This window comes from Glycine max, chromosome 6 (genome assembly GCF_000004515.6).
Source record: "Glycine max cultivar Williams 82 chromosome 6, Glycine_max_v4.0, whole genome shotgun sequence".
NCBI classification, from domain to species: Eukaryota; Viridiplantae; Streptophyta; class Magnoliopsida; order Fabales; family Fabaceae; genus Glycine; species Glycine max.
Window position 1 is genome coordinate 46,988,507 of NC_038242.2, and position 22,636 is coordinate 47,011,142.

Here is a 22,636-nt window from a genome sequence, read left to right on the forward strand (position 1 = left end):
TGAGGGTCATATGCATCAATGCTTTGTGTGTTATGTGTTCATTGATCACATAAATGAACTTCCAATATTAATTATAACAGTCAGGTTAGAAATTCAAAACCACGTTACTGCAAGCGTGAGTCCTTAAAGAAAGTTGTGAAATATTTATTGAAAACAAAGTAAATTATATGTGATGTTTATTAAATATTCGTACAAGTTTATGATTTTAATAAACTTTAGTTGACAATGTGTTCACGAGTTGTTTCTTTATTTTTGAAACATTTTTTTAAGTAGTATAGATTACTTTATTTCAAATTTAGTTATAATAAAATCAATATTGCAAAACGGAAGTGACGTTGAGAAACCTAGACTCACAAGTTGTTTCGAGGTTCACATCATTGACTAGGATATTTTTGCAGTCTAGAGTAAACCATGAACAGTTGATTCGATTATGATGATATGATCAATTAGCATTGAACAATAGAATTTAAATTCCAAGCTAACTAGCCAACGACATGAGAAAGGTATAATGGTACGTACTATTTCATTTATATCACAAGGATACGATGGTTTTCTAGCTCCACGAAATATTCGCCTATTTTGGCTTGTAATAATGATATTTGGTAAGCAAAACTTAAATGTTCCAATGTTTCACAATTACACTTCTAACCTTTCTTAATTTTTTTTTTTTATCAATTACAGCATATGGTTGTAGAATTTTAATCTGGCTATATACAAAATAATAAAACTGAGCCATAAACACAAAACAAACTTGTTTTTAACAACTAATGTTTTGTTTGATTGAAGAAAGATTGTGAGTTTCTCCTAGTACAGTCTTTAATTCTTATTATAAAAAGAAATCATTGTTATGAAAGGAACATGGATAAGAAAAATCTCATTAATTAATAAGTCAATTTTTTTAAAAATATTTTCGCCTAAAATGAAGAAGAATAACTTTTTGTGAACAATTTTTGGATGAGTGTAACAAAGATAATACTTAGGGAAATGGATTAAGTTATTGACTACTTATTTAAGTCGATGTTTATTTAAATCAAAATCATCTAAATATTATATCAAAATAAGATAATTAAAATTTACCATCAAAATAATTTAAATATTTATATTAAATTATCAACCAGTTAAATCTACCCCCAAACAAAAAAAGAAGTTAATTTTGAAGGGTTTTCCCTTCATTTTCTCAATCCAAAAACACACAAGACGTATGGAGGAGGGTTAAAACGGTAAAAAGAAGCAAACCCATTTCATTTGCTTGTTGTGATTGTTTTCCTTTTTCATCTGAATCTGTGATATATCATTCGAGCTTTGAATGCTTCTCCCTCCATAACAACAACAACGCTCTCTTAATCTTTCTTTTTTCATTTCCAATGCTGCAACAACTTGCAAGGTTCATATGCAGCACTACGACAGACCCAATTGAATTCCCACAAAAGAATTAAAGAAAAAACGGTCAAGTTAGAATCTTTTGAACCTTTCGATCGCGTGGGAAGGAAGAGAGGAAGATGGGTGCGTACAGAGCGGACGATGATTACGACTACTTGTTCAAGGTGGTGTTGATCGGAGACTCGGGCGTTGGGAAATCGAACCTCTTGTCTCGATTCACGAAGAACGAATTCAGCTTGGAATCCAAATCCACCATTGGCGTCGAATTCGCCACCCGCAGCATCCACGTCGATGACAAGATCGTCAAGGCGCAAATTTGGGACACTGCTGGCCAAGAAAGGTTCTTTCTTTTTCTCTCTTCTTTCATTGTTTTTTTTTTTTATAAAGTAGTTAGTTTTTATTAGTGGGAGATTTGAATCCGCCACGTCTTCTTTCCATTACCTTCTTCTTTTCATCTCAGACTCATCTTATTTTTCATCTCACACCAACTGGGTTGGGTGTAAGAGAAGGGAAAAAATATCTTTTACAACGTCATGAAACAAAAAAGTTGGAATCTTTGTTGGAAAATGTGTCCATATTTAGTATTTATCTAACCATGACTCAATCAGAAATTATCTACGTGGGACAAAACAAAAAAATCTCATTTCATCTCAGATTTCTATTTTGGTATCTGTTTTTTTTCGGATTTAAACGGGGGAAAGTAAATTATACTGATAAAGATAATTCTTCTTGACCTTAAACGCAGAAAAAGTGAAAGAAAAATAAAGAGAAATTGAGTTTTAGTAACAGTTTTTATTTTTTCTTCTTCAATTTAAATTTCATTTTTTTTCTTTTGGTTATTTTTTTTCCACCCTGGGAAAGAAAGGTGTATGTATGGTTGGTTGTTTGTTGATTTGGGAATGCATATTGTGGACCAATGTTTTGTGGGGTTTGATTATAGATTAATGTGTTTTTTTTTGTTTTCTTTTTCTTTTTTTGGCGTGGGATTTTGATATGCTAATGATGAATGATAGAGGCAGTTTGATATCAATTGTTTTTTGTCGGTTGTGGAGTTCTTGCTTTTGATCTGGGTGACTAGGATATGGAACAATAGACAATGTTCTTTGTTTTTTTTTATTTTGGCTCTTTTATTAGAGTGCAAACATGGGATTGTGCATTCGGGTTTTTTTTTTTTTTTTTTGTAGGATGGAGAATGTGATTCACATTTTTCTCGGGTGGGGTTGATAATTGTACGGTTAATGTTGCTATTTATGGCATTATGGATGCATGTTGCGCAATTGATAAAATTGATGAATCTCTAAAGTAATAAAATGGATCGAAGACTTTTGTTTTCCCTTTGTTGTGGCTTCGAAGTTTAGAGTATAAACGCTTTTGTGAAATAATTGATGAGTGTGACCAATGTCTATTGCTTCCAGATCCATTGATTTTTGCAAAATCTTCATTTCTTTCTTGGATCTGACTACTCTAAAGTGAGTAATTCACTATAGAAGGTAAAGTAAGTGATATTGGTTATTTAATAAGAAAATTAAAGGTTCATGTTACGTGTGCATGCATAACAAAACATGTTTGTGTTAGCATATTAACCGTTGATTTTCTCATTTTTTTTTATCGAATTGACTTTACCTTTGCTTACTTCAGAAGAGTCAATTCTTTATTTTTAACGGTGTGTCCTTTTATAAATATGCTGGGAAAATGACAGGTCTACATGACTTCTCAAGTTTGGCTTGCTTTATATATTGTTCATGTCAGGCACTTATTTGAAATGGAATGATGCTGATATTTGAGTGGGTGACTAGTTAAATCTAAAATATGATTATTGTTTCACATTTATGATAAATGTTTAATGAGGTGGAATGGTAGCTGTGTGAAGTGTTACTGACAAGGATGGTTATTTCTATTTAGGAGTGTGATTTAATGTGATGCTTTGGTTAGGTTTCTTTTGCCAATGAGAGTAGTATACTATACACATGCACAAAATAGTACAACACAATAATAGTGGAAAAGAGCTAGTTTGGGCTGTATCAAATATAGCAACAATCACCAAGCCTTCAAAAGTGATATCAATGTGGTCCCTACAAAAACATTGACATTAATTTAGGCCCTTAATCATAGAAATTAATATCAATTTAGTTCCTCAATCATACAAAGTCAACATCAATTTAGTTCATTAACTATAGAAACTGACATCAATCTAATCCTGCAATCTCAGTTTGTACACAGGTGGGTGATTTTGATATCACTTTATTGAGAAGGGATTAAATGTCAAAGTTCTTTCAAAAACTGAAGTAATGACTATTGTATCTTTGAGTTTGAAGGACTAAAACATGGATTCACTCTACAATGATCTTATTCTTAACTTAGCTTTACTTTGAAGTCTAGACTTGCAATGATTTTTGGTCTGTGACATGGTCATTACTTGCTAATTATAACTAGATACATTATATGTTTCCCATAATGCTGTGTATATATCAGTCTGATGCTTGTTATTTGCTACACAGATATCGCGCAATCACAAGTGCATATTACAGAGGAGCTGTTGGTGCACTGCTTGTGTATGATGTTACCAGACATGTGACTTTTGAAAACGTGGAGAGATGGTTAAAGGAGCTTCGCGATCACACAGATGCCAACATTGTAATCATGCTTGTGGGGAACAAGGCGGATCTTCGTCACTTGCGTGCAGTGGCCACCAACGATGCCAAGGCGTTTGCCGAGAGAGAAAACACGTTCTTCATGGAAACATCTGCTCTGGAGTCCTTGAATGTCGATAACGCCTTCACCGAAGTGCTCACTCAGATATATCGCGTTGTTAGCAGGAAGACTCTTGAGATCGGAGATGACCCTGCAGCCTTGCCTAAGGGGCAGACCATCAATGTTGGAAGTAGGGATGATGTCTCAGCTGTTAAAAAGTCTGGATGCTGCTCTGCATAGTTTCACATGCCCTTTTGCAGCAGAACAGAATATCTATATGTGCATGATCCAACCAATTCTCAACATTTTGGGGTCCTAGTGAAATATTTTAATACCTAGCCTTCTCTTTTTATGTAATTTTCTCCACATATATCTTGGCAAGTTAATTGTTTTCTCTCTTTTTCCTTTTCTTTTCTTTTCATGTAAGCATTGTTTGGTCATAGGAATGATGTCTTGTCGTCCTTAGATATACAAAATTTACTGTTTGTATTGAGTGAAAGTGATATTGGGTTCTCAGATTGATCAGAAGTTACTATCTCATCATTCTTCATCAAGTTTTGCATTCCACTGAAACAAGAAAAATTCTTTGATAGGTAGGAAGTATTATTCAATCGTGGAAGTGTTTTTTTGGCATATGACTATATGAGGAGCCATTAACTTGATAAAATAAATAATGTTTAGCTTGTTGGTAGAAGCTACTCATTGCAATTGCAATACTTGCACAAATACAGTGCTCAGTACACAGGAAAAGGATTGCAAGAAATTACACAGCTTGAAGCACTCCTATTTTTCAGCTAATTTATTAATATCTAATTAGCCTCAGCTAAAGGGAAGAAACAAAAACTATTGCATCAAAATACAATGGGAATTCTAGAACCACACAATCTGAAGATGGAATGACCATGCTAGGTGATCAGCAGAATTTGTTTGATTACAGAATGGGTCACCACAACAGTCCCATCACTTTGTAGAAGATGTTGAATAGACATTTCTTTGTGTATCTCCTTTTTGGTTCTTCACACCCCTTTTTTTAGTTTTTTTTTTATATTCCAAAAATACCTCTTTCCTCTCAGTTCTCACATTCAATCCCTTCCCTCTCACCCCCCTCCCCCCCCTGCCCTTCAATCCCACTCCTGCTAGAAACCTTTCCAAGGAGCCATTTCCCAGTATGCCCTTCTCTTTTCTCTCACTTTTGTACTTGGCCGGCCTCTCTATACCATCATCGGCTTCCCTCATGTCGTCTTTGTTGAGCAGCTTTTTTTTTTTTTTTTTTTCGCTTTTCGCATATCTTATGAAAACAGGTTTCTATAAAATGGTTTACATTATAGTAACTAGTTTCTATAATGTATCACAAGTTTTCAAAAGTACATTCCAAAACTCAATATTCAGAAAAAAAAGTTTTTTTTTGTCAAAAATATAAAAAAGATAATGTTGGTGCAAAGAACAAAAGGGAGAGGTGCAATTAGAATCAATATTCTGAACTAGAGATAAGCCCAAATGGCAAGGTCTGTAACTTTTTCTCATCGTTTGCCAGCAACCAAGAAATCCAGTTCCACAATAAGTTTAATGAATCTGAAGTCTCCTAGCAAAATGATGGACCACGAAACAATATCAACAACAGATTTAATTTAAGTGTTAAATGGCTTACATTTTTATATAACAAATTTTCATTTTTCTAAAAGTATTTATTTTTTGTCTCACTAACCAATGTTCGAATGATATTAGTTAGTTCCCATTCAATTTATGCTTGACCATACCTAAATGCTAAATTCTGGCTATATAGTTCTCATTATTAAAGAAAAACCATAGGTTCATTAATCATGTCATTTCTTACAATGAAACTCTACTGTCAAGGACTAAATGAAAAAAAAATACATAAATAAATACAAAAATAAAGAAAAAAAAAACTCATTTTATGAGGGCTAAAAATTTATTTAAGAGATATTAATCTCCACAAACGAATATGCTAAAGGCGTTTCCGTTCATCTATGTGCACAATTCCAGTGAAGGTGGGTGAAGTTGGGTCGACGAAGACGCTGAGGTTTGGTCATTTCTATTTTCTGCAGATTTTTTCAGACTATGCTTTCCGGAAATACAATTGAGCCAAATGGATTCAAAATGGGTATTCCAAAAGTCTATTATGTGTATTGTGAAATCATTGTATTGTACTTGTAAATCTGAAATGAAGGAAATAATATGGAACCCTAACTTTCTTTTTTATTCACGAATTCTATGTCTCTGCCATGATTTTCTGCAGTTAAATATTAATCTTAATCAATACATTTTGGTTCTTTAATAGCTAAATTAACTATGTACATAAATTTTTGTGTATAAAACACAATTACTTATATAAAATAAGCACATACGTATATAAAAATTAGTATGAGCTTTTATTTTACAGGAAGAAAATAGTATAAGCCTTACGAAAGTATAAATGGAACCAAAATTCATTGATAGATGTAAATAAAATGGGGGACGCGATCTTAAGGTTATATTTAAATGTTTTTAATGATATATTATAATGATTTAAGAGAGAATTTTTAATTTAGTAGTAATAATTTTTTAATTAATATTTTTATAAATTTATTGATTTTATATATAAATAAAATATAAATAACGAGGATGAATATGAATATATAGGTAAAAAGTAAAGTACAAATAATGAGAGCAAATATGAAAAGTAAAGAAATTATTTTTTCTAAAACCTTAAATATAATTTTAGTCATTCTTGTTTAGTTTTTCGTCATTGCAAAATTGTTTTATACTTTTAGTCATTATGCTTGTTTTATTTTTTATTTTTCTAATTTTTTAAATAATATTTTTTATTATTTAAAATGTTTTAAGAGCTAAAAAATAAATATAATTTATAATAATTAAAAATAATTTTATAAAAATAAAAAACATTAAATTACAATTACTAGGAAAATATTTATACTTGTTTTAAGACACATATATGCATACTTATACTAATATTCTATAGTACCTTATCCGAATCCTACGGCACTTTTTGACTTTCCATCATTTCTAGGCAATGCACGTTATCCCAAAAAGACATCATCTAACCGATAACGCTACCTAACAGTTCATGTGCATACTAAATACAGCACGTATAATGATGTGTTGCATTTAATGATTTGTTGGATAATGAAAGATTTTGAGGAGAAAGAAGTAGAATAAAAAGAAGTAAAAGAGAATAGAAAATGAATAGATTTTTGTATTTTTAAATTCAGAAAAGTAGACGAAAAATAAAAATGAATGCATATGTTGTAATGACATTTTTATCTCTAATAATATATTTATATGATCCAAAATATCTTAGACTATATGAAATATATAATCCAAAAATAAAAATAGATACATCATTTTAATTCTTTAATAGACTCTATGATTTTTCCCACCTTTTCCATACAATCTTCACTTCATGATTCCTTTTTTGTGTGGGCGGATTCCACAAAACATTTTTCTCTTCTCTCATTTTCCACTTTTTTCATACAATAAATAAATTCATTCACTCTCACACTTTTCTCTATTCAAAATCTATCGAAACAAAAATACTGTAAAATTGGACTATACAGGGAAGGATGAAAGATAATGAGAAAAAAAATGTTACTAACACATTTTTAATATATTTCTTAACATATGTTTTAGTTAAAATTTAATGAAAACTAATAAGATTAAAAGAGAGACTCTTAAGAAAGATTTGACATTTAAAAATTGTTTTTTGAAAAATTGTAATTAATAGAAAATATGTATTCAAAGTAATGTGTTCTTTGCATTATTTTTTAAAAAATATTGGGTATGACAATCTAATCAAATTTACTATATATTTTTTTGGGATGGAAAACATTAAACATGTTCTCGTCCTTCTGTGTCCCATTGTCATGCTTAAGTGAAGCTTGGATGACTACACCTTTGTGATTCCTCCTTTGTAAAAGTTCTAAGTGGTGTGTTGGAGTACAATGTCCACAACAATGCTAGTGATATAATAGACGATAAAAATCTTAATGATGTGATCCTTAACAAGGGGTTGAGATTGAAAGAAAATTATTCTAGTATGTGTAATCCTATAATAATCTCATATATATCTCAAAAAAATATAAAACTAAGGGATAATAATTCTTTCCCACAAGTTAGACGTTCTTAAAATTTAATAATTATATTTTTAAGTAGTTATTATAAAAGTCAATAAACATATTTATGATAAATTATGTGAAATCATTAAAAAAATTCTTTTAAATATTTAAGACAGTTATATGTTCAACCCAATATAATTAAATCAGATTGGATAATACTATAACCTCTATATCTAGGTCTAGCTTAGAGCTATTGTTAATTATTAATATGAAACAATCCAACATCTCTATTTTATTTTCTCCTTTAGATAGACGAATGCCACTACACGATAGGATGTAGGTATCTTGGTCTTCCATAAAAATTATTATTTAAAGTTTCCTGATCAGCAAGATACCAAAAACACTGTCATTCCATTTTTCACCGTTTCCCGCACTCCACCACAACGATGGACAACGACCGCGTCTCCCGCCGCACCGAGGTCCTCACCAACCACCTCCTCCGCCGCACACCCCCACCCTCCGCCCTTCTCCACCCCCACCCCTGCCTTAGCTACTCCCCCCCGGAGCTCTCCAACACCATCTCCTTCGACACGCGTGAGATGCGAAAACTAATGGATTGCCACAATCTGGAGGAGCGCGACTGGATCTTCTCTCTCATCCTCCAGAGCCCCCTCTTCAACCCCCGCCACCGCGCCGGAAGGGTGTTCGTCTCCCCCGACTACAACCAGCCCATGGAACACCAGCGCCAGGCCACCATGAAGCGCATCGGTTATCTCCTCCAAAAAGGGGTCTTCCGAGGATGGCTCACGGGAAATGGCCCCGAACAAGAGCTCAGGAAGCTCGCGCTGCATGAGGTCATTGGGATGTATGATCATTCTCTCGCGGTTAAGCTTGGCGTTCACTTCTTCTTGTGGTACGTCCAATTTTTATTTTTGTTTTTCTTTTGGAATAAGAGCTTCATTTATAGACGAATTCTAATGAGCTAGCGATATTCTGTGAGACACTTTTTTTTCCCCCCCTTCAAACCTTCTCTCTATAATTCACTATATTGGAAATCATCGATTTTTGTGAGTTTTACGTCAAAATCAGGCATAATCATTGAATGAAACTCACCAAAATGAGTAATTTTTAATAAATTTCGATAAATCTTAGGAAGAGTGTTGTCGGGAAAAAGTGTCCTCCCTATCATTCGTGGAAATGATATGTATTGTTAGTGTAAATACTAAATAGTTAAATAGTTTTATACCCTTAACCAATTAGATATTATGGTTTAAATGACTATCACTTACCCATCCCTCCTTATGAGAATAGAAGTGTGGGAAAATATGATAAAAATTGAAGTTATACAACAACAACAACGCCTTATCCTATTAGGTGGGGTCGGCTACATGGATCAACTTCCGCCATAATGTTCTATCAAGTACCATACTTCTATCCAAATCATTAAGTTCGAGATCCTTCTTGATAACTTCTCTTATAGTCTTTTTGGGTCTTCCTCTGCCTCGAATTGTTTGCCTTCTCTCGTCTACTCTCCTCACTACAGAGTCTACCGGTCTTCTCTCTACATGCCCAAACCACCTAAGTCTATTTTCCACCATCTTCTCTACAATAGGCGCTACTCCAACCCTCTCTCTAATAGCTCCGTTTCTAATTTTATCCTGTCGAGTCTTACCACACATTCACCGCAACATCCTCATCTCCGCTACACCTACTTTATTCTCATGTTGACTCTTGACATAAAAATTGAAGTTATACCATTTCTAAAAATCAATAATAGTCGGGAATAGTTTTTCAAAACTTGTAACAAATCTGGATATGTAATATTTTCATGTTACATTCCCGAGGATAAACTTTTAATCCGTGAAACAAACAAGCTCCAAATGTTTAAGCTATAATATGCCTATGGGCTACTTGAGCAAGAGTCTTTTGGGATTGAAGCAGGAATGATTCACTGTTGACCTATGACATACTAACTTCTATTTAATTTGATGGAAGCAGCGATGATTGAACTTTTATAACTTGGTTTAGTTATACATACAGGTTGTATGTTTTGAATCAACTGTGAAGGGTTATGTATGTTTTCATATCTAACAAAGCTCACTCTTCAAGTTTCTTTACTTTCCCGTTGGAGGGTTTTATTCAATCAGAGAGTTCCAAGGTTCAATCTAATTATGTGCTTGACGAAGAAAATTTAATGGACTTCTTGGATTACTGAGACCAAGCCTTGTTTTTGTATGTGTTGTGTGTATTTTGGCCAGGAGAGGGTCCTGAAGGGTGAATCCAACTCCAAGTGTTCAACTTGTGCTTGTAAATTCTTGGAATGAAGAACTTTTTTTTTTTTAACACATAGGACTTTTTAAGGAACAATTTATTTGCTAGACAAACTTCCAGGACCCATAATTTAATGTGATTCTGTGCCCTCTAAAGCAAGCAAGATGTTGGGAGAGTTCATTTCTCCTATTTCCTTTTTCTTTTTTCTTTTTTTGGCATGGCATTTGTATAAATCAAGAAAAGAATGATGGATTTGTTCATGATGCTACCTTGGATTAACTCACTGTTATTTTCTCTGATGAATAATGGATTTCAGGGGTGGAGCCGTAAAGTTTCTGGGAACCAAGCGCCATCATGACAAGTGGTTGAATTCTACTGAAAACTATGATATCAAGGGTTGTTTTGCTATGTCTGAGTTAGGCCATGGAAGTAATGTATGTGAAGGTTGCTCAATAAGTTGGGGTCATTAGTTCCACATGTAAATTATTATGCTTTTGCCTTGTCACTTTTAATAATCCCTTCCAGACTAATTTTCATAGGTTCGAGGAATTGAAACAGTCACTACTTATGATTCAAACACCGGAGAATTTGTCATCAATACCCCATGTGAATCGGGTCAGAAGTATTGGATTGGTGGTGCGGCAAATGTAATGATTTTTTTGTATACTTGATAATTGTTTAAAATCCTAGACATGATAACATTTTTCAACTGCTCCAACTTTGTATATATTAACCTTATATTAACTTGTTCTTTTATTCAGCATGCAACCCACACTATAGTCTTTTCACAGCTCTATATAAATGGAAGCAATCAAGGGGTGCATGCATTTATTGCCCAAATCAGGGATTCAGATGGAAACATATGTCCAAACATCCGAATAGCTGATTGTGGTCACAAAATTGGTTTAAATGGAGTTGATAATGGCCGTATCTGGTAATATATACATTTTTCAAACAAGTTGCACCTGAAAAATGAATTTTATATAAAAGAGTAAACGCAGAAATTATTCACATGTGTCTTCAGGTTTGATAATGTGAGGATACCCAGAGAGAATTTGTTGAATTCTGTGGCTGATGTTTCACCAAGTGGTGAATATTTGAGTGCAATAAAGAATGCAGATCAGGTGATTTGCTTTTTCAGAGAGATGATATTCTCTTTGGCCTCCTTGTGCTCTTCTTTATTTCCACTGGAAAGCTTGTTCACATATCTTTTGTTGTATGTCATTCTTGCTCCAGAGGTTTGCTGCGTTCTTAGCCCCTTTGACTTCTGGTCGTGTTACTATTGCTGTTAGTGCTGTTTACATATCCAAGGTAGTGAGACCATCTATATTTGTGATTTCACATTTGTCAGTGTGTTTTTTTCTGTGTATTTTACAAATTTGTATCAGATTTGACATCTTACCTTATCATGTCATTTATTTGCTCTTAGATTAGCTTGGCCATTGCTATAAGATATGCATTGACAAGGCAAGCATTCTCCATTACACCAAACGGGCCTGAAGTCTTCCTGCTTGATTACCCTAGTCATCAACGGCGTCTGTTACCTTTACTTGCAAAGGTGTAAGTCCTCTAATTACAGGCATTTTGGTATATATTTGCTGAGACCTCCAAAATCAAAATGTTTCAATTCTTTTGGGAAAATGAAGCTTAGGTATGCCACTTTAGTACATATTCCTCAATTTTAGATGCCTTTGTGCTTTTCTCACCAAAATGTCAAGAATCTTTGAAAAAATGCTGAATATTAGAGGATTAATTATTTTTCATAAACATTCAGAGGTTATTGTCCCATAAGTATTTCAGAATAGACAGCATTTGATTTAGATGCAACATGCATCATCCGCTCATGAGAAGTGAGACACATACACATACATTTGGCTCATATACGTTGTCAGTTTCGAGTACTATTTAGTGATTTAATAAAAAGTGACTATTCTACTTTAACCCTTTAGTGGAAATAAATGGACCAAAACAGTAGCTTTTTATGTTCATTTCTTTACTTTTTTCTACAGATATGCAATGAGTTTTGCCGCAAATGAGCTCAAAATTATGTATGTCAACAGAACGCCCAAGTCAAACAAAGCAATTCATATTGTTTCTAGTGCTTACAAGGCTACTTTAACTTGGAATAATATGCGAACTCTCCAGGTAAGTATTACTATTATACTGGGTTTGATAGAGAATGTGTCATTGGCCTCACTAGGGTTCTATTATTGCATGAAATAGGAATGCCGTGAAGCCTGTGGAGGACAAGGAGTTAAATCTGAAAATCGTGTTGGCAATTTCATGGGTGAATTTGATGTGCATTCGACATTTGAGGGGGACAACAATGTTCTGATGCAGCAGGTAAAATGAATATTCTGTTAAATATGAAATTTGAATAATAATTAAGCACAACATTTTTAAATTCAAACCTTGGAGACATGATGAGCTGATTGCAGAGCATTAATTGGATCCTAACAAGTTGTGTTAGTTTATTTACATTTGACTTTTAAGAGGTAGTGTTAATAAGAAATAGTTATATGGAATCCAACTTAGGATACTAGTTGGGGCTTTGAGCTTCAATGGTTTGGGTTGATTGATTTCTAAAAACACTATTTGAGACTTTTTGTTCAAGTGTTAGAATTTGAATCTATATCACTTTTATTGTTTGTTAATTGAGATTTCAGCAAAAAGGTATTTGTAAGTGTATGCTTTGTCACTCTTCAACTTCAAAGTAAATTCATATGAATGATTATGTTAGAGAGGTACAATGGTAAGGTTTTTGCCTTTTGACCTTCAGGTCACCGGTTCAAATACTATAAATAAGCCCTCATTGCAGGTGTAAGACTGTACATCTATCCTCCCCCAAGGCCCCAACCCTGCTTAGTGAGAGCCTCATGCATTGAGTCGCCCTTTTATTGTGTTAGAGACAAAATCTGTTCTGATGTCTTGATAGAGATATTTGATGAAATGCAATTTATTAATTTAAAAGAATCTGTTTAATATGTTTTTAATTGTATAATTGACCTTGGTCCTCTAGAACCGACCATTTTCTGATTTAGGAGAACCTTTGTAAATAGACTTTCTAGCTGATGATTTTTTTACTTGCTCACTTGAAGAATTAAAGTAGCCTGAAATAATTCATGCCAAATTTAGGCATCAGTTCTCTCAATTTTATTCAATAAAATGGGTGTTAACGGGTTCTTCATTTAACTCCAGATTAGCAAGGCACTCTTTGCAGAATATATAGCATGTCAGAAGAAAAACAAACCATTCAGTGGTTTGGGATTAGAACACATGAACAAACCTCTGCCTGTTATCCCATCTCAGCTAACAAGTTCCACTGTTAGGAGCAGTGAATTTCAGGTAATCATTTGATTATACCTGTGGACATTTGGAGATACCATGTGGAAGCTTCTATCTGTTTCTTACCTCTCACTTACACAGATTGATCTGTTCCACCTAAGAGAGCGAGACCTATTGAGACGTTTTGCTGAAGAGGTCTCAGAATATCAATCTCGTGGAGAAAGCAAAGAGTCTGCCTTCATTCTAGTGAGGATTCTGCCTGATATTTTTTTTCTTCTTCCATCTTATTATCACTGTCTTACAGTTTGAAACTCTTTTGTCTTCCAGAGTTATCAGCTCGCAGGAGACTTGGGCAGAGCTTTCTCAGAACGAGCAATATTAAAAACGTTCATGGAGGCCGAGTCAACTTTACCTGCTGGTACATTGAAGGTAAATCAAATTATTTCTTGCTGAATATTCCTGACATATAAGTAACACTATCTTATACTCCCTCCATCCCAAAATAATTATGGTCCTAGGATGTTTTATACATACCAAGAAAAAAAACAATAAATAAATAAAAAAGAGTAATAATTTTACAAAATTAACCTTATAATCATCATTAAAAAAACTAAAATGACAATGATTTTGGGACAAATTTTTTTTATTCCTTACACAACAATTATAATGGAAGGAATATTGATTAAAATTTATTACAAATTACAAAAACATAAATCGAGCTTTTTAAATAACAAGTGAGACTCTCCCAATTGTGATTTTCAATAAATTCCAATCTTTAATAAAGAGTGAGTTTAAGAATGTGTGTTAGAGATTGTGTCAAAGAGCATGTTATCAATTTTCTCCTGCTATATATACTGTCTTGTATTCAAAATTTTCAATTTACATAAAAAGAATTAATAACACTCAATTATGTGTTATGTAAATATTTTAGTTAGTGGGGGACTATAATGGTTTCAGACTACCTAATAATTTCTCGTGTTAAAGAGTGTTGATACTTGTTAGCACTTTTCTCCTGCTATATTGTGTCTTTTCTTTCTAGTTCAATTATTTATTGATTTCTTTGCTTTTGTCAACTTTGTAGAATGTCTTGGGTCTATTGAGATCGTTGTATGCTGTGATATGTGTGGATGAAGATGCTGCTTTTCTTCGATATGGATACTTGTCAACAGAGAATGCTTCTGCAGTGAGGAAAGAAGTGCCAAAACTCTGTGCTGAAATTCGACCTCATGCACTTGCCTTGGTCAGTTCCTTTGGTATTCCTGATGCATTTTTGAGTCCTATCGCATATAACTGGGTTGATTCAAATTCATGGTCTTCTCAACTTTAGTAAGCTTATGCAAATTTATGCATATGATTGAGGTATGGGTTGGGCTAGTGTAGTAAGCAAAAGTGAATAATGTTTTGTTACACCATGTAGAATATTGCTGAACAGTGCAAATAAGTTTGTACTAATCTAATCACGAAATAACGTGGTTACATATTATTGGTTGAATAATAAGTTAAAGAACAAAATAAAGTTGAGCTGACGGGAAATCAAGGCAAGATCATTCGGATTGAGTTTCATCAATAAATTGCTGTACCATTTAGTAATTTCATTATATATAAATAGCGGTTGGATATTTAAATCTGATCAATAAATCTTTTACTGCATATTTTGCTGAATCATAATTGGCTATGCCTTTAATATTTCTTACCTTTAAACGCTTAAATTCGTTTATTCTTGTGATACGCTGATATAAAGTTAGTCTATGTCATTGTTGAGGTGGTCTTTGTGAACTAACACTTGACAGACATGAGACTTTTCATTTGTTTATAGACACTAAGAATGTGTATGTTTTTAATCTATGGACATTTCAAAAAATATGTAACACACTACTATGATCAAATAAGGATTCAAAATTCTAGGACTGAGCGTATGCATGTAGAAGTTATTTCGAAAAATAAAATCATACATTTTTTTCAATTGATATGGATGCTAAAAGTATCGCATATAGTTTAGAATCTAGAGCTCTTTTCATGTAACTATTTATTACCTTTCGATAACAATTTCTCATTAGGTAATTTTTCAAACATCAATTATAAGCACACAACACTACTCATACATCATAAGAGCATCACCCGCTATATCTTCCATATACATAAAATATTATTGGGGACCTACTGATACATTGTTATTTGAAGCCATATATAAAACTGTCACTAAAGTTTTGTGGTTCTACTCCAATTTAATTAATATTACACTTCAAATATTCTGATTTTGAATATTAAAAAGCTTTTTTTAAAATACACTTCTATGCTTAAACATTATATATGTATGGTACGGTACCTAATATAAACAAATATTATAAATACACATAATTTTTTTAAAAAAATACTTGGTTAAGTAAAAAGATGTGTGCACATGCGCATATGATCTATAGTGCACTATATATAAAAAAATATTATTAATAAATATAACAGTTATTACATATGTACACTATGTAAAAAAAATAAAAAAGTTGTTCAATGAAAAAAAAACCATAAAATACTGAAATTAAGTGTTAGTAAGTCAATCTTGATCCTATTTGTGTAGCAAGACAGATGCTCTTTGAGATACATGATGCAGACTCTAGTTTTGCTCGCAAACATCTTTTTGAGGATGTTCCATGCTCGTTTTGTGGTTTTGACGTTGCCAAAAGCATGGTTATCACAATCCATAGAGGCATGCAGAATGAGTTGGTCCTGTCGTGTCCAATAATGAGTCTTGATGATCGGATGCGTGGCACGTGGTCGTGCCTTCAACGAATCTGACGAGATCATACCCAACGAGGAGAGTCGTTGAGTTAACTCTCCAAGCTAGTTAGTGCCTTTTAGTTTGATGGAAGACTGAGTGTTGAGGACAACCAGAGATTGTGAGTCATTGAATGGGATGGTGTTGGTAGGGGAAGTGGATGAGGAAGTCATGGTGGTTGATTTTAGAACGGTGTTGTTAAGCAAAAGTTGTTGATACCATATACAGGCAGCAATGGATCAAATAGGGCTTTCAATATTATCAAATTGTGGATCCAGCAATCATATATATACAGTGAGCATATGCTAAGGACTACCTGTACATAGATGTATCTGTCACGTAACAAACTACAACAATGATAACAATCTACAGCTACTGAAATACATTTGAAACATTTGAATACAAATTCAAGTTGCTATTGTGAAACGAATCATTATCCAATAAAAATGAAGTCATGAAAAGAAAGAACAAACCTTACGGGAAATGGCTCCAACATTCTAAATAAATTTGGAATTTAAAAATATTTTTGAGCTGAAGCCATAAATAGTTGTTATATACTACATATGAATTGAATTGGGTTTCAATCAAGAGCATTTTGAACAAGACAGCATATGAATTGAGGAAGGACAAAAAAACAAATATATCATATTTTCATGTATTTGCATGGGAACACTATATTCTTAAAAATAAGAAAAACCTAGGAAGGTTTGATTCTAAATCAGACAAAGCTATTTTCAGTAGTTATTCTCTATCCATTAAGGCATATAGGTTTACAAATTCCTAAATGGCATAGATTGAAACAAGAATTGAAGTTTGGATTCATCAATATAGACGACTCCACCTGTTGTTTCATAATATTGAAATCCAAAAGAACACATGTAGTAAGAAGTACCATTCCGAGTATCAACTTAAGACAACAATTTATCATCAAATCAGAACATACACATACGATTTCTCACCTTAAGAACAAGATGGAGGCCATCCTGGCTAGTTTCCATCTTCCAAAGAAAGGATTGAAACGCCCTTCACAAAATCATCATCAACGTGAGTTTCGTTGTATCCTCTTCGCATTATTGTTAGGTTTAGGGTGTCCAAATCCTCCTTAAATACCCACTGATATCCGCAACCGTGCACCTCCAAATTTAAACCTTGAGAGTGCCAGACGGTGGATTGCATTTTGATGCCGTGAAGATCAAGCATTTTTTCTATTTTAAAATAGGAAAAAAACTCCTCCCTACTCAAATAGAGTAGCCACAAGTGATGCAATCCGACCGTTACTAGATCCTTATTAATAAGTATAGGAATATCAAGAGAGGAAGAGTAGGACTCTGTTTTAAAACCAATTCTTATAGAGGATCTCAAATTCGGATGCAAATCAGTTGCATCATCAAATGCCACAAATACCACGCAGCAAGCAATGCCAATCCAATGATTGCCATGCATAATGGGAGATGGGTCTAGGCTTATTGAAGTACCAACACTTTGATTGTTGAACCATTTTGGTATTTGATTTCCCGGAACAACAATGTCAATCCAACCAATACGGGTATCTGATTCTTGGCTAACCTGGTACAAGAAACATAGACAGGTCTTAGTTTCTAGTTCCTACACATGGAAAGAGACAATGACAAGGATGTAGGGAAGAATAGAGTGATATTTACCTGAAGAATTTGTATCATCCATGCAAAAGTCATGCCCCAACAACGTGCAATGTCAACTATTTTAGGACAGTTAAAAATAAATAATCCCCTAGGGTAATGAGCAAAGTTGTAGGTTTCTCTTATTACGGGCAAGGAAGTAGGTGATGGCATCTCAGGAAAATATCTCAATTGCTTACAATGCTCCAAGTTTAAATGTACAAGTTTTGAAAGCTGGTTGATGCTATAAGGGAGGCTAACAAAGTTGTTTCCCCCTAAATTCAAGGTTTCTAAAGAATGCATGGATCCAATAGCATCAGGGATTTGGCTTAGATTGCAGAAACTTAGATCAAGGTCACGCATACAAAAGAAGGTAGGCAAGGAAGGCAACAAACAACCAGCTGAATTTCTATACCCTCTAGAATAGTAGGAGGAACGGAAAGTTAAATTAATAAGTCTCTTGAAGATGGAGGAGGATGTTGATTGAAATTGCATGGCAGTTTGCCTGATATCAGGCATCTTAGAATGCTCCTCATGTATTGGTTTCTCTAACAGCTGATTACTAAATACTTTTGGACAGCCAGAGATATTTAGATATCCAAGAGAACTTAGACTCAATATGTTGCTGGGTAGACTTACTAGACTAATGCAGTTTTTCAAATTCAAGAAAGCAAGTTTTCTTAGAAGTCCAACTGATGGATGGATCCGTGCAAGATTTGTGCATCCTTCAAGAATTATCCACTCAAGATTAAGGACCCCTCCAAAGTCTGGAGCCTCAATAAGATTCTTGGAGTAACTGAGATCCAAAGCTCTTAAATTTGGCAGATGCTGCAAAATACCAATACAAGAGATAGCTACTTATCGCGTGTTTTTTAATATATCCTCAAAAAGATAGTATTCTTTTTAAATTCATATTTTAAAAACTAAAATTAAGAAGATAGTTTACAATACCTTTATGCCTTTCCATAATTGTTTGATGTTGCTATGTTGCAAGATCAATTCAACCAGCAGGTTCGGCTGAAAACTTGATGGCAAATAGGAGAAAGGATAGTTATACCACTCAAGAAATTGTAGTTTATTGGAGAGACAATTAACTGAATTAAGTATTCCCATAAACTTCACATCACGGAATATGAGCAACCTAAGGTTGCTCATTTTGGACAATGCTTCAGCATCAGCCATCAATATTTCCATCTCTCTGTCTAAAACAATGGCTTCATTGTTTGTTGTTTCCTAAAGCATTGCAAAATGATTAATCACTTGATGTATAATAAAACTTGTAAAAGGGGAATATAAGATGATTAGTTTATTTTCTATTTTCGATTAATATATTATCATTAACAATTACAAAATTGTTACTTTATTTTCATTTTATTCTTTCCTATTAACAATTAACGATTGCAAAACATTAACAAAAAGTTGAAAAAGAAATCCTAAAATCTTGTATTTTCAAACAACTACTTACCGTTGCCTTCGACATATTGTAGAAATCTTCGTGGAGCCAAACCCTGCTCCACTTTCCTGGCTCTTTGGGTGCATTGCCTTTAACAATTGTTCTGCCTAAAACTTTCAACAAATTATGCATTTCAATGAATCCACTTGAATTATCTATGAGTGATTTATCAACGAGGGCTCTTATTCCAATTTCAGAATGAAACCCACAACAATCTAAAACTTTCTTCACATATAATTCTTCGTTTCCACAGAAGAAACAAGCAATATCTAAAAATATTTCCTTTTCCAAATCCTGAAGTTCATCATAACTAATTCGAAGCACATCCAGAATATCTTTGTTAGGATTCTCTTTAAGTCTATCCAAGTAACTTCTCCAATATGAGACACTTCGACCAGACAAAACCGAACCTAGTACTTTAATTGCTAGTGGTAGGTCATTGGCATATTTTAAGACTTCATATTTCAACTCTTCATAATCTCCCGTGATATCAACAGAATCGAAAGCTTTTTTACAGAACAATTTAAGAGAATTAGCACCATTCAAGAGTTGAACTTTGTAGACTACAGTCACTCCACACTTTTTCAAGACATGCTTGTCTCTAGAAATTATGATGATTCTACTCCCTGCACCTAACCATTCACGATTCAAAACTAATTTCTCTAGTTGTTCAACTTCATTAACATTATCAAGAACTATAATGCTCTTTACATAGCGTAGCCTACTTTGCATCAAATTAGCTGCGTGGTAAAGATTGCATATCTGAAGGTCTTCATTTAGAGTTTGATGAAGCAGCTGCTTTAGAACACCAATTTGGCCACAATGTCTATAAGTTTTGCTTACATTATCAATGAAACAGTGAGCATCAAATTGATGAGAGATTCTATCATATAAAACAGTAGCAAGAGTTGTCTTTCCTATTCCACCCATCCCACAAATTCCTACAATGCGAACATCATCAGTTAGGTCCAAAAGTAAAAGTTTTTCTAATTCTTCAACAGGAGATTCCATCCCAACTAGATCATTTGGAAGACTTGAAAAATTGTGACCCAATTTACTTATTATCTCTTGAACAATTTTTTCAATCTCAGCATATTGTGACCTGAAAGTTTAAAGAATACCAAAAGCGCCAAATTATCACCTAATAAGAAAACCAAACTAAAATTACAACTACAGAACACGGTAACAACATTATTCTTCATTTTGATAAAAACTTTTCCTTAAGCAGGTAAACTCAGACCAAGTTTATCTATTAACACTAGGGATAGATCCAGAAATGTATTAAAGGAGGGGTGGCATATTTAAATTCTAATAAATAATGAGTTTTCCAAAAAAATATTTATCTATTAATTTTATGTGTATAAACTAAAAATAGAGATAGATCCACTGCTAAAAGAAAATTAAGCAAACATCAACAACTTTCTATTCATTTTTTTTCCTATTAATATTATTTTTTTCTCAATATATAAAGAGGATCTTGAGCGAAGACGGGTCAAAACCCCAACTTCCCCCTGGATCCGTCTCTGGGTTAACACATAAAGGGATTATAAAATATATTCATCAACTCATGTCTAGTTTGAGAAGTGAATGTGAATTCATGATTTTTCATTAGTACTACTAGAGAAGATTACATACTTATTCCTCATATCCCAACCAGCGAGATTGGCTACTTGTGTGAGAGCTTCTCTCCATCTTTTCACTTCCTCCATCTTCTCTCTATCTTCGTGTTTGGCGAAGGCTTTCTCATAATCCCCCGTCTGATTTCGCACTTCAGATGGATCAACATCGTAAAAAATAGGCAGAACATGTTTTCCGGAGACTCTAACACAATCAAGGATCTTAGCAAGTTCTTTCAAGCACCATGATGAAAAAGCATAGTTCTTTGAGAAGACAATGACAAAAATCTGAGACCCCTCAATTGCTTGCATGAGGTTGGATAGTATACGTTCCCCTTTCTTCAGCCTTGTGTCATCCCTAAATGTACGAATTTTTTTCCTATGGAATGCACCAAAAAGATGATCAGTAAAATTGTTGCGTGTGTCCTTACCTCTGAAGCTCACAAACACGTCATATGAAGAGTAGTTGCAATGTTGGACGATGATGCTGCTGCTGCTGCTGTTGTTGTTGGAAGCCATAGAAACTGCAACAGCAAAGGCTAACTTGTTGAGGAATGATGTTCTCCCTCCCCATCTATCTATTTATACAAGCACAAGCAAGGTCCTGACTAACTTGTTGAGGAATGAGTTCTCCCTCTCCATCTTCTCTATTCTCTCTATCTATTAAACCCTCCAATTCTTCCTCTTCAATAAAAAAATATTAAACCCTGTTGACACCTCCAATTCTTCCTGTTCAATAAAAAAATATTAAATCCTTCAATTCTTCTTGCTCTCTTGACTAGCTTCTTTTTTAATTATTTTATTTATATTTATTTTGCTCATTTGTGAGAATCCCAATATTCACCAACACGTTGTCACATTATTTTTTAATTGCTCATTTGTACGTGGACAACAACTTCAAGGAATTCATTAAATTATTTTCTTTTACAGCCAAAATTCAGTAAATTATTAAAAGCAAATGTTATCTGATTGTTAAGGAAATTTGTTAAAAAATTAAATGTCACTTTTTTTATTTAAAATATTATTATTATTTTTATTAATATTACTATATTATATGAAATTAAATGTCACTTTTTTATTTAAAATATTATTATTATTTTTATTAATATTACTATATTATATGATCATTTTTAATATATATATATATATATATATCTAATATATCTTTTAATAAAAATGTATTATTATTTATTATAAAAAGTATAAGGACATTGTATAGTATGATATATCCAAAACTAAAAATGAGTCGACACAAACGAAAACTATTAAAAGAAATAAATAGTAATTAATTTCCAAGTCTTATATTTTGCTTGAGGTGATTACTTCCTGCACCTTCTATTTTGCTTTCCAAATTTTACATTTTGAAAGAGGCATGTGTTTTCGAAAAGTAATTTTTGGTGATGATAAAAGAACGGATGCATGATATTGATGAACAAAAGCGATAATAACGTACCTTAGGA

At 33.3% G+C, this 22,636-nt stretch overlaps 3 protein-coding genes across 3 annotated transcripts; 2 read left to right on the forward strand and 1 right to left on the reverse strand.

The window, feature by feature from the left end:
* The first annotated feature begins 1,184 nt into the window (after positions 1-1,184).
* LOC100789747 (ras-related protein RABA1f) lies at positions 1,185-4,611 on the forward strand. Its single transcript, XM_003527350.5, has 2 exons — positions 1,185-1,720; positions 3,879-4,611. Exons 1-2 carry the CDS (start codon positions 1,500-1,502, stop codon positions 4,309-4,311), a joined length of 654 nt encoding a protein of 217 aa, XP_003527398.1. The 5' UTR covers positions 1,185-1,499; the 3' UTR covers positions 4,312-4,611.
* Positions 4,612-8,439: 3,828 nt separating this feature from the next.
* Positions 8,440-15,233, forward strand: LOC100790627 (acyl-coenzyme A oxidase 3, peroxisomal). Its single transcript, XM_003527352.5, has 13 exons — positions 8,440-9,057; positions 10,732-10,849; positions 10,955-11,062; positions 11,177-11,349; positions 11,440-11,539; positions 11,652-11,726; positions 11,845-11,975; positions 12,425-12,560; positions 12,639-12,758; positions 13,614-13,760; positions 13,842-13,946; positions 14,028-14,129; positions 14,782-15,233. The coding sequence occupies exons 1-13, from the start codon at positions 8,591-8,593 to the stop codon at positions 15,025-15,027; spliced, it is 2,028 nt and encodes a 675-aa protein (XP_003527400.1). The 5' UTR covers positions 8,440-8,590; the 3' UTR covers positions 15,028-15,233.
* Positions 15,234-16,115: 882 nt separating this feature from the next.
* LOC100786903 (disease resistance protein RUN1) lies at positions 16,116-21,910 on the reverse strand. Its single transcript, XM_006582232.3, has 6 exons — positions 21,196-21,910; positions 19,573-20,662; positions 19,059-19,340; positions 18,132-18,935; positions 17,430-18,036; positions 16,116-16,786 (listed from the first exon to the last, which is right to left on the reverse strand). The coding sequence occupies exons 1-5, from the start codon at positions 21,693-21,695 to the stop codon at positions 17,458-17,460; spliced, it is 3,255 nt and encodes a 1,084-aa protein (XP_006582295.1). The 5' UTR covers positions 21,696-21,910; the 3' UTR covers positions 16,116-16,786; positions 17,430-17,457.
* Between the last annotated feature and the right edge of the window lie 726 nt (positions 21,911-22,636).

Coding starts and splice junctions, on each gene's coding strand:
- LOC100789747 (XM_003527350.5), top strand. CDS start 1,500: ATGGGTGCGTACAGAGCGGACGATGATTACGACTACTTGTTCAAGGTG. Junction 1,721..3,878: donor GACACTGCTGGCCAAGAAAG/GTTCTTTCTTTT, acceptor TTTGCTACACAG/ATATCGCGCAATCACAAGTG.
- LOC100786903 (XM_006582232.3), bottom strand. CDS start 21,695: ATGGCTTCCAACAACAACAGCAGCAGCAGCAGCATCATCGTCCAACAT. Junction 19,341..19,572: donor ACAATATGTCGAAGGCAACG/GTAAGTAGTTGT, acceptor GCAATGCTTTAG/GAAACAACAAACAATGAAGC. Junction 18,037..18,131: donor GGATGATACAAATTCTTCAG/GTAAATATCACT, acceptor TTCTTGTACCAG/GTTAGCCAAGAATCAGATAC.
- LOC100790627 (XM_003527352.5), top strand. CDS start 8,591: ATGGACAACGACCGCGTCTCCCGCCGCACCGAGGTCCTCACCAACCAC. Junction 9,058..10,731: donor GGCGTTCACTTCTTCTTGTG/GTACGTCCAATT, acceptor AATGGATTTCAG/GGGTGGAGCCGTAAAGTTTC. Junction 13,761..13,841: donor TTAGGAGCAGTGAATTTCAG/GTAATCATTTGA, acceptor TCACTTACACAG/ATTGATCTGTTCCACCTAAG.